This window comes from Amphibalanus amphitrite, unplaced genomic scaffold (genome assembly GCF_019059575.1).
Source record: "Amphibalanus amphitrite isolate SeventyFive unplaced genomic scaffold, NRLGWU_Aamphi_draft 000090F_arrow, whole genome shotgun sequence".
Classification (NCBI taxonomy): domain Eukaryota; kingdom Metazoa; phylum Arthropoda; class Thecostraca; order Balanomorpha; family Balanidae; genus Amphibalanus; species Amphibalanus amphitrite.
Genome location: NW_024881586.1, coordinates 543,486 through 561,807, shown reverse-complemented (window position 1 = coordinate 561,807; position 18,322 = coordinate 543,486). Strand labels below are relative to the sequence as shown.

Here is an 18,322-nt window from a genome sequence, read left to right as displayed (position 1 = left end):
AGACGTCTCCAACAGGTGATCACGCCAGTGATTAGCCTGCGCACCTCCTCCACCGAATACGACTTCTAACCTAAAACTAATAAGTTGACACCACCCTTTCCGGGTCACTCGGGGCGCCGCCCAGTGACCCGGTATGTCCCGGAGACTACGAGGCCGGCCAGCCGCCCCAGCCACGGCGGCGGCGGCGGCGGCGGCGGCGGCGGCGGCCAGTGAAGGGAGAGACGGCGACCGAGCTGCACGGGTCCGCGCCCTCTCCGTCGGGTCGATCGCTGTGCTCGGAGACAGAGCTGCGCGAGCTAGAGAGGCCGAGTGGAGTGTGGGTAGAGCAGTGGGAGCAGCCGCAGGCCGCCTCCAGGCAGAGTCGGCCAGTCAGTCACCATGGTGAGTAGAGTACCGACCTGGTCGCGGAGAGACTGTCAGAAACTGGGTCATCTCAGGCCGGTCAGCGGCTCACAGGTCTCTCCAGACGCGACCTTATGACCCGCCGCTGCCAGTACTGGGACAGGATTATTTCGTACAAGGAAAAACTTGATTTATCTATTCACTGAAGCTATGGTGAAATGTGCGCACGTCACAGTCACAGCTTGATTAAAGTTCAATAGATTGACCTGATTTGTGTAAAGCATTTTATCAGATGGCAGCATCTTGTCATCTTATTTGACTTCTTCCACGCAGATCCTTGGCCCAGATCTCAATCACCAAACCATTATAGTTTGCCGTCTATTCAATGATGTGTCAGTCGGCTCACTATTCAGGCACCCTGACCTGAGTCCGAGAATTGAAACCCAGGTGACACCGGCTCTCCCAAAGTCCCAACACTACCCGCCGCGGCCAGCGACGGGTGTTTCAACACCATCGTATTGCCGAACCGGGCCGGTCGCCGGGCCGGCGGCGGCACTCCCCGCTCCTCCACCGCTGGCTCCCTGCTCCCCTCCCCCGCCCCCGCCCCGCCCCCGCCCCCGCCCCCGCCCCCGCCCCCGCCGCGGCCTGGCCTCGCCCTGAGGCACGCCAAAGAACGGTTCCAATCTCTTGAATAGCCTTCAGTTGGCGAAAAACGTCGGGAACGGGGGCAGACAATGTAACGATTGCGACAATTTCAAGGGTAGATTCCGTGAGCAGGTAATCGGTTCGCATTGTTCTGGCCCAGGTAACTGACGTTCGATGACACAGTAATTGCAGCGGAGATTGTCGCAGAAGACCATTGCTTCCATTGAACACCTAAAGATACCTGTTTGCAACGATATAAATCCAGTCTATATCACAGGACGCGTGGCTGCGCCTGTTTGCAACGATATAAATCCAGTCTATATCACAGGACGCGTGGCTGCGCCTGTTTGCAACGATATAAATCCAGTCTATATCACAGGACGCGTGGCTGCGTAACCTAAAAGTTTTTCAGCCACTGTTACCATTACCATGCTTCATCTACTTTCAGATATCTCAGCCGCAATAACCAAGTGAGCGATTGAGCGTGTCCGCAGCGTGGTCGGTCGCTTTTTCGCTCTGGTCGCAGATACCCAGCGACCGGCTGGGAAAGTTGGACGGACAGCGCCCTTCAGTGGACACCGTGCAATGGCTCGGACATTCACCGCGGCCTAGAAAAATGCCACCGGGTTCTGCAACTCGGCCCGGAAAACACCATCTCCTCCCCCCCCCCCCCCCCGGCACGCAGGGTCGGAGTTCGATTGTTCTCACTGCATAAATCTGATGGACCTTGGAGAGCCTTCCGGGCGGCGCAGTCCAGCAAGGCCTAAGGAATGGCTTTGTGTCACAAAACTTTTCTGGATGTTCTTCTGAGAGCTTTTTATCATGTTTTTACAAGTCATAATGACGTTCACGGCCCTGATTCTGGAGCGTCCCATGCTCCACATCTACACTATGGAGCCTTTGTGGACTGGCCATTATGCACCGTTCTTCTCCCAGGCGCGCCCTAAACCCAGATAAGTGGCTAACCTTGGGATCATTTTTCCAGCCGCGCTGCGAGCCTGCAGACAGAAAGATATGAGGCCATGTCACGATCGCTTGGTCACGTCTGAAGGAGAGCCAGAGATTGGCACGGAGCCTCCGGCTGGAGCTAGCTGAGAACTGAGTTCTCATTTGTCATTTCTGCCGTGTCAATTCTAAATGGCAGGGCAGTGAACTCATAGAGAACCTGAAAATTTATTCCTGCTATATAAGAACTGACGCTTATGTATGGATTTGTCTGATACGTTTATGTAGCACTTGCCAAAGCTGGTTTTGCTTAAAAAAAAATACGCGGGACTCTATCGTCTATATTCATGTTCGGTTCTCGCATTTTTCCCAGCATTCCACTGTTCCAGAGAAATTGAAGGCTCCAGATTCCCGGCTAGGTCAGGGTCCGTGTCTAAAGCGTCGGCCGGGGTTTCTCTTCGGCCGCAACTTGGGCCTAGGGTGGCCACAGCTGCGCAGCAAAAACCCGCAGCCTGCTGGCTGCCGAACGCGGTCACACCGAACGTGAAATCAGACCCGAGCTGGGGTCAACGAATTGAGTGAGATGATGAGAAACCGAGGCCAAAATCCTTGTATCGCTACCATGCTGGCTTAGGCGTGTCTAAGCTTACGTATACAACCGCGATAGTTGTGAATAAGAACAAAAAGCAGTGATCGAGGACGAGAAAGTAAAGGCTGCGACCGCCGACCGGCTAGAGTGTTTAGTGCTAGCCCGCCAGAATCAATGTTTGTACAGCTCTCAATGGCCAGTAATGACGGGGTCAAAACGAAGCATTCCTCATGAGAAACAAGCCTCGACAAACAGTCGTCACAATTCAGTAAGCCTGCGTGGCTGGCCGGCCGTTGTCGCCCACAAAAACACCCACTGTTGCGCTGGTCGAACTGACACACTCCCTCGTTGAACCCCCACTGGTGATTGACCCATTTCCATTCAACCGAAGCCACCGCGCCCTGGTCGTCTGCGCAGTCCGTAAAACCGGCATCGTTGTCTCGGCCTTTGTGTCCACCACCAAACCCGTTACGAGTTCAGAGCGTTTCCGGGCACGGCCTCGCGCGCGGCGATCGGAGAGGGAAAGTAATGGAAAAACCTGCAGAGACAACGGGCTGTTCGGTTGTGTGAGCGGCGACAACTGGCTTTGCTGCCAGTCGATCTTGGGAACGATTCCCATTTCCAGGGTGGTTGGGGGTCCCGGCAGTACCACTGGAACGAAACACTTTGTATGCTGCATCCTTCTAGGAGTTTCAAAATCTGCCACAATTCCGCCGATCTGGAATCGATTGTCAAGTAACTCTTGCATGAAATTACGTTCAGGAAAAGCGACCAACTGATCCTTCCAGTTCATTTGGATTGTGTAACTCTCGTTGGGGAAACCGGTGAATCCTGTTTCTGAGCAACATTGCAAAAGTGCTCTAAATAAACGAGCTTCTCACTTTCAGCCAACTAAAGACAGTTTTATGGCATTGTCTTGTGCTCGCTTCTTTTCCACATTGCTTGTCTTACAGCCTGCCTCTGGGTACGTCTTATCCCGTCTTATCCCGTCCGTCCCATCCCATCCTCACTTCCCGTCCCGTCCCGTTCCATCCCGTCCCGTCCCGTCCCATCCCGTCCTGTCTCATCCTATCCCATCCAGTCACATCCTATCCCGTCCCGTCCCGTCCAATCCTATCCCGTCCCGTCCCGTCCAATCCTATTCCGTCCCGTCCCGTCCCGTCCCGTCCCGCCTGTCCCGCCCGTCCCTTGTCCGTCCCGTGTCCTCCCGTCCCGTCCCGTCCCGAGTCCGCCCTGCCGATACTCTGCTCGCCTCGCCTGGCCCCAAGTCTGGCTGCGCGGTTTCGGACCGTTCGGGTTGAGCTCCCATCAGAGCCAGTGGGTCAGTGGCCGCTGAGCTAGGCCTGCCGCGCGCCACAGCTGGGGAGGAACCGGCCCCGCTGATGGTAACGGTGGTCCAGATAGCCAGTCGCTTCTACATAAACCCTGTCTGCTATTAGGGCGTTTCCAGGGTAAAACGGGACCTGCTAGAAACGCAAAGAGCTTGAAGGATGTATGTAAGGAAAATGGTAAAGCTACGGAAAATAATGCATGCACATAGTTCAACAAACGATGTCTTTTAACCCTCGCCCGCACATGCCATTTTCCCATCCTAGAACGCACATGGGGGGTGGTTGCCACCCCCTCCCGCGCCTTTTCACTCCTGTTGGAGATACTCGTAGAGCTTCGCGGTGAGACCAAAAAGATTCTTTGGGAAAATACGAATCCAATGATAACCATTTTTACCTTCTTAGGTCCGTCATTAACCTTCCAGGTCAGGTCAAACTAAAAAATGTTGCTGTTTTGGGTCACCGTTGGATATCAAGTGCGCTGCTTATCATATACCGATGACGGTGCCGTTTTCTGGTGCCAAGCCAGCTAGAACCTCTTTGTCACAATACCCGACCAGGTTTTTGCTGCTGAGGTCATTTCAGGTCAAGTTAGGTCAAGGTCAATGATATGTGTTTGTATGTCTGTGTGTGTCTGTGTGTATACTGATGTGTGCACCGATTGTTTATGTGTCCATATTACACGAAGTCATGATCTGAGAAGCTCTTACCAAAAATTGTTTTATACGGATGACTTTGCCTATTAGTGGGAGGCCTTATCCCGTTGGCAATATACTGAATAAACAAACAAACAAACAAACAAAATGCAGTCAAAAAACTTGACGAAAAGTAAATTCAGCTTGCCTAAAACGCAATTATTTTAGATGACCTAGGTTGACCTTGACCCTGACCTTGACATCTGTACATTGTCGAACAACATGTTCCATGATAGGTTTGGAGGTAAGACTGGCAAAAAAGGTCGAAATCAAGGTGTCAAAAGCTCACAAGGCCCATAGCCAACGCAAGATGTTGAGAATTGGTCATTTGGGTCATGACATGACCTGAAAAACAAGGTCATATCTCCGAAACCAAAAACCGCAGAAACTTGAAATTTTCAGTGGACATCAAGAAAGGATAGAGCAGCAGCTATACGAAAAATCAGGCTTCTAGCTCTAAAAATGTTGAGTGCAGACTCCTGGGGGGGGGGGTGTGGCAACCCCCCCATGTGCGGGCGAGGGTTAAATAGTGTAGTCAATCAAATTTGACGGTGATAAGTGCAATTTTTTCACATTCATCACGATGTTTCCAAAGTGCTGATAGAAATTATGATGAGGCAAACAATGTCAATCCAATAATCGTGTACCTATATGTATTTCTTTTTATTCATTGATAGTGCATGAAACACCTCGGGATAATTGACTGAGTCGTTTTTTTCGCTTGTTGGTAGCTCACAGCCAAGGATAATGAACGGTAAACAGCTACCAAACAATTCACTTCCCGTTGTACCGATGATTATCGGTAAAAAACATCTTAATGAGTTTGGTAAGTAAAAAACAAACTATCCATTGAGAGCAATGACCTCACTTGTTTACCACGGATTCGTTGACCCTACAGAGTCTCATATACAAGAATGTCATTAACCCGCGCACCGACGGGGGTCTGCGCCAACTTCGTACCGACGGGGGGGGGGGGGGGCGGATGACCGCCCCCCCTGAGATCTCGAGAACGAAGCAAGATAGCGACAAGCGGTAAACGGCATCGGATACGCACGGCCAAGATCTACAATTTTTACTAAGGTCATTTTCAGGTCAGGTCAAAGATGACGTCACAGGGGTCGAAAAAGTCAAAATGGCGGCGCTAGATATGGAGAGAGTTTTTCTCGAATAACTTTCGAATTAGTCAAGATAGGAACAAACTAAGGGCATCATCGTGATCCTCTCGTCAATCCGCATCGAATGATATATATGTTGACCTCGAAAGGTCAAGGTCAAAGGTTGACCTCAGGTCACGTGACCTCGAGGTCATCATGTATATCATTCGATGCGTCTTGACGAGCTGAACACAATGAGACCATCCACGCGTCTGTATCTTGTTCCTGTACGGAGTTATTGGCCAAAAACCTTTGGTGACCTTTGATGACGTCACATGACTTCACAGCTGCCCAACAGCAAAACAGACCTCAAGGTAGTGAAGGTTGATCGTATATGAAGTCATGTATGGTATATGGGGCCATTCCGACCCGTTTTAGTGGTAAAAACAGGGAGTTGATTTTTCCCCCATTGACTTATAATGGGGAGGTCGCGAAATTGACCTGACCTTAGGTCACCGATATCAAAATTCCGAGATATACAAATTGTAGCTACTAATGACCTAATATTATCCTGTGAGTTTCAAAGGCCTCCGACATCTACTGTAGCTCTGGCACGGTGACAAAGTTGCAAAAAAGTGACTTGAGGTTGGGTCATTCAAAGTGACCTGGTGACCTGACCTTAAAAGGTAGGAGGTTCAAACTTGCACACCATGTGTAAAATTGATGAGGTTATAGTCATACCAAATTTCGCGGCGCTACGCGCCGCGGTTTTCCCGCTATTCGCGAAAAACCTCAGGGGGGGGGGGCGGATATCCGCCCCCCCCCGTCGGTGCGCGGGTTAACCGAAAAGTTTGTCCAACGACTTTTCTTTCATAGCTTGGTTCCGTGTTTAGAAATGGTGGCTTATACAATATACAGTCATGATCAACCGACAATGCATATCGGAAAACAATATTTCAATCAGCATGACTGAATGCTGGTTTATAAATTCCTCCAGGGAGTTTGCTGTACGAAAGGAAATCAATCAAGGCCAACAATTTTGGAAAACTACGTTCCTGCGGAGCCTAGAAAGCAGACTGTGTAATTCATCGACATTGGTCGCGTTACCAAACCATCACCTATGCAATAAGTGGTGCATTTGTTACGTCAACTGATTGAAGAGATTGAAGAGGAAAGAGGAAAAGCTGACAACCATTGGCATGCTCGCCATTACATCGTGCACAACCTTCTAACTTCTCATAACAAACACTCGTTACACCGTTTACAAATTATCCCGAAACTCGGAAAACTGACAGGTCAGCCGGCTCTAATCATTAGCTCCCAATTCTATCCTCACCACGCCTGCAGTCGCTCGGGCTCGCACGTGCACGAAATTTTAAAGAGGCACGGCAGACTTTCGCGGCAGTTGGACGACCCGGCTCTGCGTGACGCGGCCGTGACGATGTGTGACGCGCACAGCTGTGACGGAGCGTCACTGGGACGTGACGGCCCATCTCGGAGCTCGAGTGATGCGGACCGACTGACTGTGACGAGCGGGAAAAAATGACGGCCGTCTGTGAGCAACGGATTGCTCCAAAACGAGAATTTATCTCCTTGCTTTAAGCTAAACGTTTTAATCGTAAGAATATTAGAATATTATAAAACTAACTCGAACTTAACTTTATCGAAAAATGTAGGCAACAGGTGAATGATAATTGTTTTATCTCAATGGATGATAATTCTCAGGAAAGCATTGGGTCAATGTACACGACATGAACCATGAAGTGTGACATGAGGAGTGCTTACAAAACCACACCTCTGACCTTTTGTGTTTTCGTAAAAACACAGCCAAGCCCTTCGTCTCTGGAAGTGTTTTACAAATCCGATTAGTTCTGATCTTATGATGGAATCATATTAGACGTGCAAATAAGGTGTGGAAATGTGTCATCCATTTAAATGAGTTATCGGCAACAATGAAGATACCGTCCTACAAGAGAAAAGGGTGATGGACCTGAGATCGTGGGAAAGGTGCAATTTCTTTCAACATGAGCTCGGATGCGGTGTTACCGAGCCTCCACGCTCCCTACCTGTGATAAGAGTTTCTAATTTTGCCGTCACATCACGGGACTATTTTACGATGAAAAGTTGACTAACTAGTCCAGACCCCCGTCATTTCTGTTTGAGTCAGCGATACGGCTCAGACCGTCTGGGTCCGGCCCGACCTCGCCGAGTTCCCACGGTAGCAGTGGCCGCTCCCGCTCCCAGGGTGTCCCAAGCCTGATCTCAACACACTCGCCGGAAGCCAAAGCGTCGCTACTGCGCCACACACGCCGCAGCGTGGCGAAAGTGGCGCGCCGCCACCGCCGCACCAGCCAGCGCCAGCGGCACCGGCCTTGGGAGACTTCAAGGCTGGCTCGGGCTCTAACTGATCTGTACCGGTGTGAGGCGCGGTGCTGGGTCCGGGGTGACGGCGGCAGACACACCCAAGGGTCAAAAGGTGGAGCGGTGGGATCAGATAGCGCTGGAAATGGAACTCCGCACCGCCGCGCTGGAGACGACGGGGCTGTTGGAAAACAAATAGACAATGATGGATGCATAAGGTGATATAATTACAAGTGGAAGTGGAAGAGAACATACAGCCCATTATGTCTGCAAGCAAGATATCTGAATTAAATGATCTGTCGGAAGGATTTGATAAATGTTCAAGGAACAACGCTGAAATTCTAGCCTAACTGGACCACCTGTTCTTATTAACACCAACTTAATCTCACCATTTCAATCGGTAAGATATATGATGTCAGGGTTGCAGATAATCCCTAAAAAATATCTGCTTTCTGCAATGGTGACGAATTCCGAAGAACTTCAGAGCCGACCCCGGAAGTATCAAACTATCAAAAACTCGCTGATCTCAACGCTGATCTCAATCTGCGAAATATTGCAGGTGTCTACTCTGACAGGAAGTGTCAGCGACTTGTTCAAAGCCGTTTGCGGCTGGCTAACCATTTCCGGAATGGTGTAGTTGGTCATTCAGAATGCTAAGTATGGTTCGTTTCAGAAGGTCATACTCATGACCTTAAGTTATTCGCACAGTATCTACGTGCGGATATGGAGGTTGGAAGCTCTTTTATGCACCTGTGACGCTCGTATATTTATGTTGGGAACTTTATTATAAACTTATATTGTATTTGTAAATTTATATTGGAGATCGCACACGTAATCATCATTTTCAGTCTCACGTTGATAGAGATGACCTGGAGGTGCCATTTATGCTCTAGCAAATCGTTCAAAGATACACCTCACAGTTTTCTTCGATATTGCTTTATCCGCTATACTATGTATGTAACTCAAATGAATCCACCTTCGACAATCACTTTTTCAACGTTCCACACTAAGCTGTTTGCTACCAGACGAAGTCAAGTCACCCGAAGTTGCAAAATGATAATGGGGCTAATGACTCCTGTGTGGAGTAACCTCGCCGAAACCCCGCGCGAGGGAAAGTGCGGACCGACTCACTGAGGTTGTAGTCATTACAGCAAGTTGTGACTCCCAAAAAACGATTCTCAGCCTGTCTGAAAGCAGTGGCCTACTGGCTCAAATTTCTTCGTACAGTCACAGAAGGATTAGTTTCTTGTGTTTCCGCATCCTCGCTTTGCCTTGTTGAAATGTGTTTAGCTTTTTCGAGTTTCCGTCTTGTTTGATAACCTTATTTCACCGTTAGTTTCACAGTCACAGTTTCACAAGTGCCCACAGTAAACTGAAATAAAGATTTATAAAACAATCACATATTTCATATAAACATGCTTGTCCTCTCAACCCGCTTCACTGCCTGCACTGCACTTCCGCGTGAGGCATCAGACCGTATCGTCGCACCCTTATGACCTCAGACCGCACAGTGCGAGGTAAACCGAGCGCAACGGATGAAACCGAGCAGGCCCCCATACTTTGTCACGCCCTGTGTGCTCGAAATGCGGCCAGCCATTCTGAGTAATGGGGATTAATGGGGCTAATGGGATTTAATAATGGGGCAACTGAGACAGCTGTTAGCATGGTCTCAGATTTAGTTGATTTAGTTGGTCTAAGAGCTGCCCTTGACGTGCCCCGGAGGAAGGGAGCTGATCGGGCGGGACCAGCCGCGCTCAGATCCACCTCAGTGACGTCACAGATTAAACAGGTGTGACGTCACAAATTGAGAAGATGTGACGTCACAGGATGAACAGGTACGGAGTCACATTTGCTGGTAGCTGGCGAGAACGAGCTGATGTGGGCTCGGGAATCATTAATAGCGAGCGAGTGCAGCGAGCGAGCGAGTTCATACTGAATTAACCCGCGCCCTGATGGGGGGGCCATTTTGGCCCCCCCTGTGGTTTTTCTTAAATAGCGAGAAAACAGCGGCGCGCAGCGCCGCCAAATTTTGTGTACCTTACCGGGCATCAATTTGACACCTTCACACAAAATTTCAAGACACAGGTCACCTCAGGTCAGGAGTTATTGAGGTCAAACTGAGGTCATGTTCGAGTAAAAATGAGCAAAAAACATGACATCTTGAAACGCTCACCAATTCTACAGTTAACAAGCAATTTTAAAGTTATTTATGTGGTTGTGTAGAGAAAAGACGGCGCTACAAAACTGCTTTCTCGGATTTTCGAAATTTTGGGATTTTGACCCCCAAAAATCAAAAACATTGATTTTTTTTTAGAAAAACTCGAAAAATTTCCAAATTTTTTCGAATTTCGAAAAACCGGAATATAAGTGATAGTCCCTGCGCTCTTCGATATACATACCAAGTTTTAGATCGATACCTCTTTTTTTGGCCAAGTTATAGCGAAAAAACTGTTAAAAACTGATGACGTCAAATTTTTGAACTCAATTTTTAGCAATTCTAGACTTCGTAGCGCAAAACGGAGACCACCATTGAACTCCCCGTGACGAACTGCATCGAATCGATACCCATTTTATGCAAAAATATCAACTTTAAAATTTGACCTAATTTGACCTGACCTTGACCTGACCTTGACCTGACCTTGACCAAAACGTGACCTAAGCTGGCCCAAAAGTCTGCCTGACCCACATTATCGCATTTGTCATGTAAAATGGACCATAAAACATGTATCACACGACACATTCATATTGTGACCCCCCAGTGACCTGACCTCTGTGACCTGACCTGGTATCAGTGACCTCAAACAGCAAAATATGTGTTTGAAGAACATTTCCCCATCGATGATGTTCAATCAAATGCATTTTACTCGATTTTACAACGCATTTCTTGAAATGCCTCTAAACGGTGAAAATTCGACCTTTGACCTGACCTGTGACGTCATCGGTTTGACCGAGGTCAATGAAATTGGGTCACAAGGTAGTTCCCCGTTGGGGCTATCCAACACCGTTTACCGCTTGTCGCTATGTTGCGTGGTTCTCGAGATCTTAGGGGGGGCCAAAATGCCCCCCCCCCCCCATCAGACCGCGTTGCTCGGCAGACCCCATCAGGGCGCGGGTTAAGGGAAAATCCTGAGTATGAGCGGCCGGCCGGCCGGCCGGCCGTGGGGACGCTCTTCAAAAGCTAATATCTTAGGAACGGGACATCCGATTGACAAGCGGTCTTCTTTACTGAATGTCACTTGGACGTAAAAGTTATGTGGTGTGATGGCCACCATGCGTTCTTGCCAACCACCGCACGTGGCGCGTGGTAAAGTTGGACATTTTTTAAGAACCCCAAAATTGCAACCTCAATAACGGCACAACGGTTGGGCCGATTGAATTGAAACTCGGTACACAGTTAGGTCTCCATCAGATAATTCATCTGCATGTGTTAAGGTTGGGGTGCTACAGCACGTGCGCACGTGCAGGGGGAGCTCCCAGATCTCGAGAACGGCTGGGCCGATTGCGCTCAAATTTGGTACACGGTTGGGGACCAGTTAGTAGGGTGTCGTGCAAAGGTCAGTTAGGACCCCGCTTGCACGTGCGCACGTGCAGAATGCCGCTTCCAGATCTCAGGAACGGCCGGGCCGATTGCACTCAAATTTGGCACACCGCTAGCGACCGGTTAGAAGGGTGCTTTGCACAAGCCCGTTGGAAGTACCCTCTCGCCCTTGCGCACGTGCAGGGCTCACTATCTCGCTCGCTCGTTCTTCGCCCAAAAGGCGTTTTACTGGTAATATGTTTGCACATCATATTTCCTAGGTATGTACTTACCTAATGCTTCAAGTACAAATATTTCTCCTCATAGGATACTGAATACTGATACACCTATTTCCTAGCTGTCTAGATGGTAGCTGAATGACATTTTGAACCAGGCGATCAAATCTGCCTTCCACTGCAATGACTATTGACTATGCCTCTATCGTATCATCAAATCTTAAATGTTGCATATATTTACGGAATAGAAAAAGTTTTGTCATTCACTTGGTCAAGCTTCTTACGAATGGCAGGCAGGTTAACACTAAAATCTGACAAAAAAAAAAAACTAAAGACAAATATATTTTAACAAAGCCTTGCTATCTGGCTAGAGACAGAATCCTGTCTCTGGAATCATCACTCAATGATCTTCACATGGGTTATATTCGAAGCTGATCTATCCAAAAACCGGTCCTCATAGAATCCAAGAGCAGTGTTACCGGCGGACAATCTGATAAACGATTCTAAGAATCCGAACCACAGAAACTGTCCACTACCTGCTTTCCACTTTCACCTGTTTCGTTCGAAATCAAAGTGCAGTACAAATATTCCTCCTGTTCGTTCCTAAGGCCTTGCTGTGTGACGACAGGAACGCGGTAGAATGCATTCAGAGAGCAAAACAACATACCCCATGCCAGTTTGACCTTCCTTGTCACTCTGAGGCCGTTTGCGGAACAGCTACTTCACTTGTAAACAATGGAGTAGAGCGCAACTGTTTCTGTCTTTTGAACTCTTGAAACGGGTGGAACGGTGATTCAAAATATTTAGCATAACAATCCACATTTCACAACCATCCTTCCTACCGGCATTTATCTGTCTGCTGTTCATCTCTTCATTTCGCTCGGTGGCTTGGTGCCAGCAGCTCCCAGCCCGGATGTCTTTCACCGGCCAGAATGGTCCCACCCAGGCCGACCCTGCCCCTCCTCCCCCCTTTCATATATCGTCTGCCCTCTGCCCGATTTGGCCGACATCTCTGCCGTCTGTGCGGCGGACCGGTCTTCCTTGAGACCCCCTCCCCTCCCACCACTTCCATCAGCCGCTGCCTGCCGACAGTGAAGACCCAGGACGCTTTGGGAAGGCCGCGGCAGGCGGCGGCTGGTGGCCTGGTGGCCTCGGCCCGCGGCCCCGGGACCAGGCACCGGGTGGGGCTGACCTTCGGCGCACGGCGCAGAGAGCCCCGCCGCCAGACTGTCGTGGCGCGCTGCAGGGACAGTGTATCGGGCTGTGGGCCGAGCGGGACATGAGAAACACGTACCGGGGCTGGTCACCGACATTTCGGCAAACGTTGCTGCTCTCAAAGGCTGCAGACCAGCAGCTCGGCTGGCGGCCAATACAGCTGTGTGCCGTGAAAAATTAGGGGCACCGGGACCACATTCCAATGTAGTCAATAAGTAGTTGCTGCTGCAGCTGTAGGTGCTGTTTGTACTGGGGAATTAATCGATGCCTCTTTTTTGTCCGAAACTCCACTGGGATATGGGCTTACCGCAGCCAAGTAAATCTATCTTGCCAAACCGCCAATTGCACACTGCATCTGCTGGGACCTGTCATATGGCGGGCGTTACACTTCCCACTTTCAGTAAGACCACCATGAGTGAGACTGTGTGCGATGTGTGCGAGGCCCGTCGCAAACCCTCACGGTGTGCGAGCCCAGGGCCTCGTTTCACAAAGCGAGTCCGTAACTTACGCCGGTTTTTGGGCTTGTATCGCAAGCGCATGTGAAGCGATAAATGTATTTCGCCTTCTCCTTTCTGTTCTTGTTTGCTAGATAAATAAATTCAACGATTTAAACTATCGTCATCGCTTCACATGCGCTTGCAATACAAGACCAAAAACCGCCGTAAGTTACGGACTCGCTTTATGAAACGAGGCCCAGGTCTCTAGAACAGCGCAGCTGCGAAAAGCTATGGATTTAGAGGCAGCTAAGGAAGCTTCATCCGTGATACGCAGCCTCGTCCAACACAATGCTGTGAAAATCACCAATCGATGGTCATGAAAGCAGTCTTGTCAAAACCAATCACCTCGGCTCACTTGATTTGTCCTCATCTTTCTTGTTGTTTCGTTCATTTACGCTCATCATATTGAGTCAGTTATGGTTAAGATTTGACATCCATCTAAAAAGCATAAAATAATGAAAGTAAAAATTGTTTTACCTGCTGAAGCCACACACAATGTCATTTATGCGCACATTTACCCTGGCACCAATGGCCGGAGGGATCAGCTAAATCGTATCCGGGATAAGCTGACGCAAGCCAAGTGTGGTTTGTCATTAATGTAGATTTTATGGCCGTTGAGATAGCCTCCCATATGCCATGGATTAGAAGGGATTTCCATCGTCAGAGTTGACGCTGGTTGCTGGTGGATGCTGCATTCGATGGCTGATAGTCAACATAATCTTTATAGTCGGACAGTTCCCAGCAAGAACATCCCAAGTGTCAAATTTTCGAATGGTATAAAAATCTCACTTTCGAAAATTTGACACTTAGGGAGATTCTTGCTGGGAACTGTCTTATTACAATACGACTTTCTGATGGATATCAAATGTCATCCATTTATATTATAACGTATATTGTTCTGAATATGTGCATTTATGCGTTCCCTGGTTGACTCTTTTTTAAGCTTTCATGGCGGATTCAAGCCTCCGGTCAGTTTTAGTACCGATCTATGTACACAGCATGTGATATTGACCGTATCAGACTGATCGAGTGTTCCGTTCTCCCCCTTCCTGTATCTTATATAACTGGTCTCATGGCGCCCTTGGTCTGTCGTCCTGCCATCAGATGAACGCTATGATCTAGAACTGTAGAACAGGCTGCCTCATACCTAATAAAAGGGCCCAATTAAATACTGGGGAGATTATTGACGCTTAGTTTTGGGGAAACATCTCGATCAATCTTGCTTCCCCTTAGCAATTGAATTTCCTCATGCTCTCATTGCTATATCACCCACAGCTCGAATTGAGGAATCCAGAAAAGAGTCTAGCCAACCTTGAAGACAGTGCAATTCACCGTAGTACTTCCCACATTTATATGAGGTACCAATTACCAATATGAGGTATGAGGTACGTACGCAATTCTGAGAGGAAGGACGCTGGAACTCGGAAGGTCTCGAGCTCCAACTTCAGAGTCAATTACTTGACACAAAGGACCACAATCGACAATCGGTTTCAAAGTACATAGGGCTACGGGTGGACACTGGGCATATCTAGCTATAGCACTTCACTTCACGAGAGCCATAGCTCGACATCAAGGGAGGTCTAGGTTCTAACCCTCCCCTCCCCGGGCTACCTCCTAATTACGTGCAAGGTCTCACAGTGGGGCAGTTGCCCTAAATGGCCGCTCAGACCTACCGTCAGCGACCTAGTTTGTTGTTTGCTAACTCTTGCGAATGGACGCTAATGATGTCCAGAATGCACAGACCCAGTTTAAATAGGAAATAAAAGCTGATTGTCAATGCTGTACTTTGAGCAGAGAATGTGGCTCATATGTCTGAGCCAATTAACGGCTTAACGGTGCTCCAATTATGAGAGCTAGATGTCTCAACCTGACCCAGCGAGGTATGCCATTACAAAACACAGCTATTTCTATCATTTACCGCTATGGAGATTGGAGGGTATAGACCTATAGGATATCTATAGGAGGTCTATAGGAGGAACAGGTTGGGCTTGCCAGTTACCACTCTTTACCAAGTCGGCACCTCCTGGGTACGGCCAAGGTCTACCCTCACGCTCACCGCGCCTGCCCTGACGGTTGTCTTCCTGTCCGTGTGCGGTTTGATGATGATTGATCCTTCCCAGATATTGCCCGTATCAGTCCACCCACGCTAGACTGACCGGAGCAGGTACTCCCCTCTCTGGCCGCTCCAGCCTGTGTCCCCCATATCCGGGTAGCATTTACCTACACTGAAAACAATTTCACCCAAAACTGGCGAGTAAACCGGTGCCTCGCGGGTACCCCTATCCGCAACCATTTTTAACCACCCTCCCAGGAGTCAATTTAGGACATAACACTTTCGCAATTCACTCTGGAGAGTAGTAACCCTCCACGACTATTCGCGCATCAGTGGCTCGCGACCCCTCCATCGAAAGGTATCCATCGACGCCTACCTGGCAGACGCGCCCCACAAACCCCTAGGAGATGGGGTTACCCTCCACGCCTACCCTTCGCCGACCAAGTCACGAGGGCCAAAAAACTCCCACGCTTGCCCATATTTGCGGGAAAATATCTATATTTTAGCAATCTCATACCTAGAAAACATCGGTGAGAAAGTTTCACATCGGTGGGAAAGGTCAAATCGAATTCCCATTGAAATTTCGACATGACTCAGTCACCGGCAGTTATGCAGACCGCCCGAAATCAAGAAGATGTGTCGCCGCTGCTTTCGTGACCTATATAAGAATCAAAATGGTCTCACTTGGTAGTTTCGGAAGAAAAAGCGTTGCCAATCGTCCCGTGATGAATATTGCAGAGGTTTTAAAGATGCACCCTAACAATTGTACTTTCGCCCCCACTTGAAAACCGCCAAACAATGTGCCAACATATCATTGGTTCAAAAAAAAGTTAAAAAATTGTTGTAATTGAAAACTGTATGAGACAACGCCATCTAGTTGTAACAGTAGATCCATCTCCTTCAGGGCAGGTTATGTAAAGGTTCGCCATCCACGGATACGCGTTTACGATACCTCGAGTAGTTCCAACTCTTTCAGTGAGGGCTGTGCCAATGACTCGACACCCGCGGGGACAATATCCGGTGCTGGGTAGCTACCTTACTGCAGACTGTGGGTACAGTGCATATTTACGAGTAATAAGGCAGGCAAGTCTGCTTACCCTCTAGCTAGAATCTGGACATGGCGAGTTAATACACATATACCACCCGCAGAGCAACGCTTAATTCGCCAGCTTCGGGTGAAATTGTTTTCAGTGTACCTACCGGGTCCCGGGTCCGGCCCGTGCTGGCCACACCGGCGCCGGAGGGAAGGGCGTGTCCGACCGGCCGGCCGACCGGCCTGTCCCAGCCAGCTGTCCAAGGTGAAACGGCGTCCCGTCCCTGGCATACGTCGGCTTGGTCAGCCGGCTCGGTCAGGCGTGGTCGGCACTGACCGGCCGGCAGTGGTGCGGCAGTGGACCGGACCGGACAGAGACCGGACAGGGACCAGGAACCGGAATGGACTAGGGACTGGAGTGGACCAGGGACCGGAATGGACCAGGGACCGGAATGGACCAGGGACCGGAATGGACCAGGGACCGGCGGTAGATAGTCTGGGTTTCACGTGAGGTGGGGTGCTGCAAATGGGACGCTGGAGCAGAGGCTGCACGAAATGATTGGTGTAATTGGCGCGAATCAACCACGACGGGTCATGATTTTGACACAGAAACGATGAAATAAAAAAACTTCGAATGTCTTTGACTTATCAAGAACCTTGAAATCCTATCAAAGATCCACTTTGTATATGCATCAGCAAAAAATGTGAATTTATAAAAGCTAAAACACACGAAAAGAAGTCTCAAATTTATTGGATCAATAAGCAGCCTAGGCGATATATAAGCGCTCTTTTGATGTCACAGTTTCTGTTGAATATTTGTAGTTAACTTGGGAAGGGGCGAGTGCACCGCTTAGTAGGTGACATTGACCCAAATGACATCATTTTTGTCACACGTGTCTACCAATTGGCCAATTTGTTGGAGCCGTCTGAATCATACCATCGTTTCCACTGATATGATACTTGCAAGGATAATACGCGGACCTCCAGAAGCTTGTATAAATTCGTGCTTCTACAACCTTGCTAGATGTTCACACATTGAATCGTGCCCACGGCCCACTGTTTACATTGTTTTCTCTGTTGTTACAGGGCACGGGCAGACGGATTCTGTTCCTGTGCCTCGTCGTAGTCGCTGTGACAATCGTCTCATCTACAGAAAGTCCAAGTAAGTGCACGGTCATCAATAGATGTTGAATAATTCCAGAATTACAGTGTCATGGGCACTTATCACGCCTGTAACTTTTTTTATTGCTGTCGCTGAAGAATGAGGGTTGTTGACCTCAGCCGTCGCACAACGTGAGAAGGCTCTTCTATTGATACCCAACTCTTTCGGGGAGCTGGGTACATTCTCGCCAGTCTCGCTACCCCACTGTCACAAGCACTTACCGTATACCACAAGATTGCTACCAACGCTTCGATAACAAGACAAAATTATTTGTCATTTATCGAGAAATGACTTTTCCACGCTTATCCTCAGGGAAACGAATTCACATTCGCCGGCGGGACCCGGCCCGTCAGGAGACCTCACAGACCTCGAGTCGTCGGCGGGCGCCACAGACCCGTGAGCCTGCTACCGAGCCCTCTGCGCTGACGGTGGAGGAGCTGCTCTCTCAGGCAGCCTCCCAGCGGCGCCTCAATGTCGCTCAGGAGCAGGAGATCGAGGTAGGTGGGCTGCTGGCCGAGCGGGAAGTGCGGTGTGCTTATAGGGGAGATTTTTTAGATCAAATGATGTTCGTATTCGAGAGAGCAGTCTGACATAAGCGAGTGATTGGTGT

At 49.1% G+C, this 18,322-nt stretch overlaps 1 protein-coding gene across 1 annotated transcript in view; it reads left to right on the top strand.

Moving 5' to 3' along the window:
- The first annotated feature begins 204 nt into the window (after nt 1–204).
- The window catches only part of LOC122380055 (probable chitinase 10), a 31,930-nt gene continuing 13,812 nt past the window's right edge, over nt 205–18,322 (top strand). The window contains exons 1-3 of the mRNA XM_043362833.1: nt 205–381; nt 17,637–17,712; nt 18,025–18,209. Of these exons, the coding sequence (XP_043218768.1) occupies nt 379–381; nt 17,637–17,712; nt 18,025–18,209 (264 nt within the window). The 5' untranslated portion in view covers nt 205–378. The remainder of the gene's footprint in view (nt 382–17,636; nt 17,713–18,024; nt 18,210–18,322) is intronic.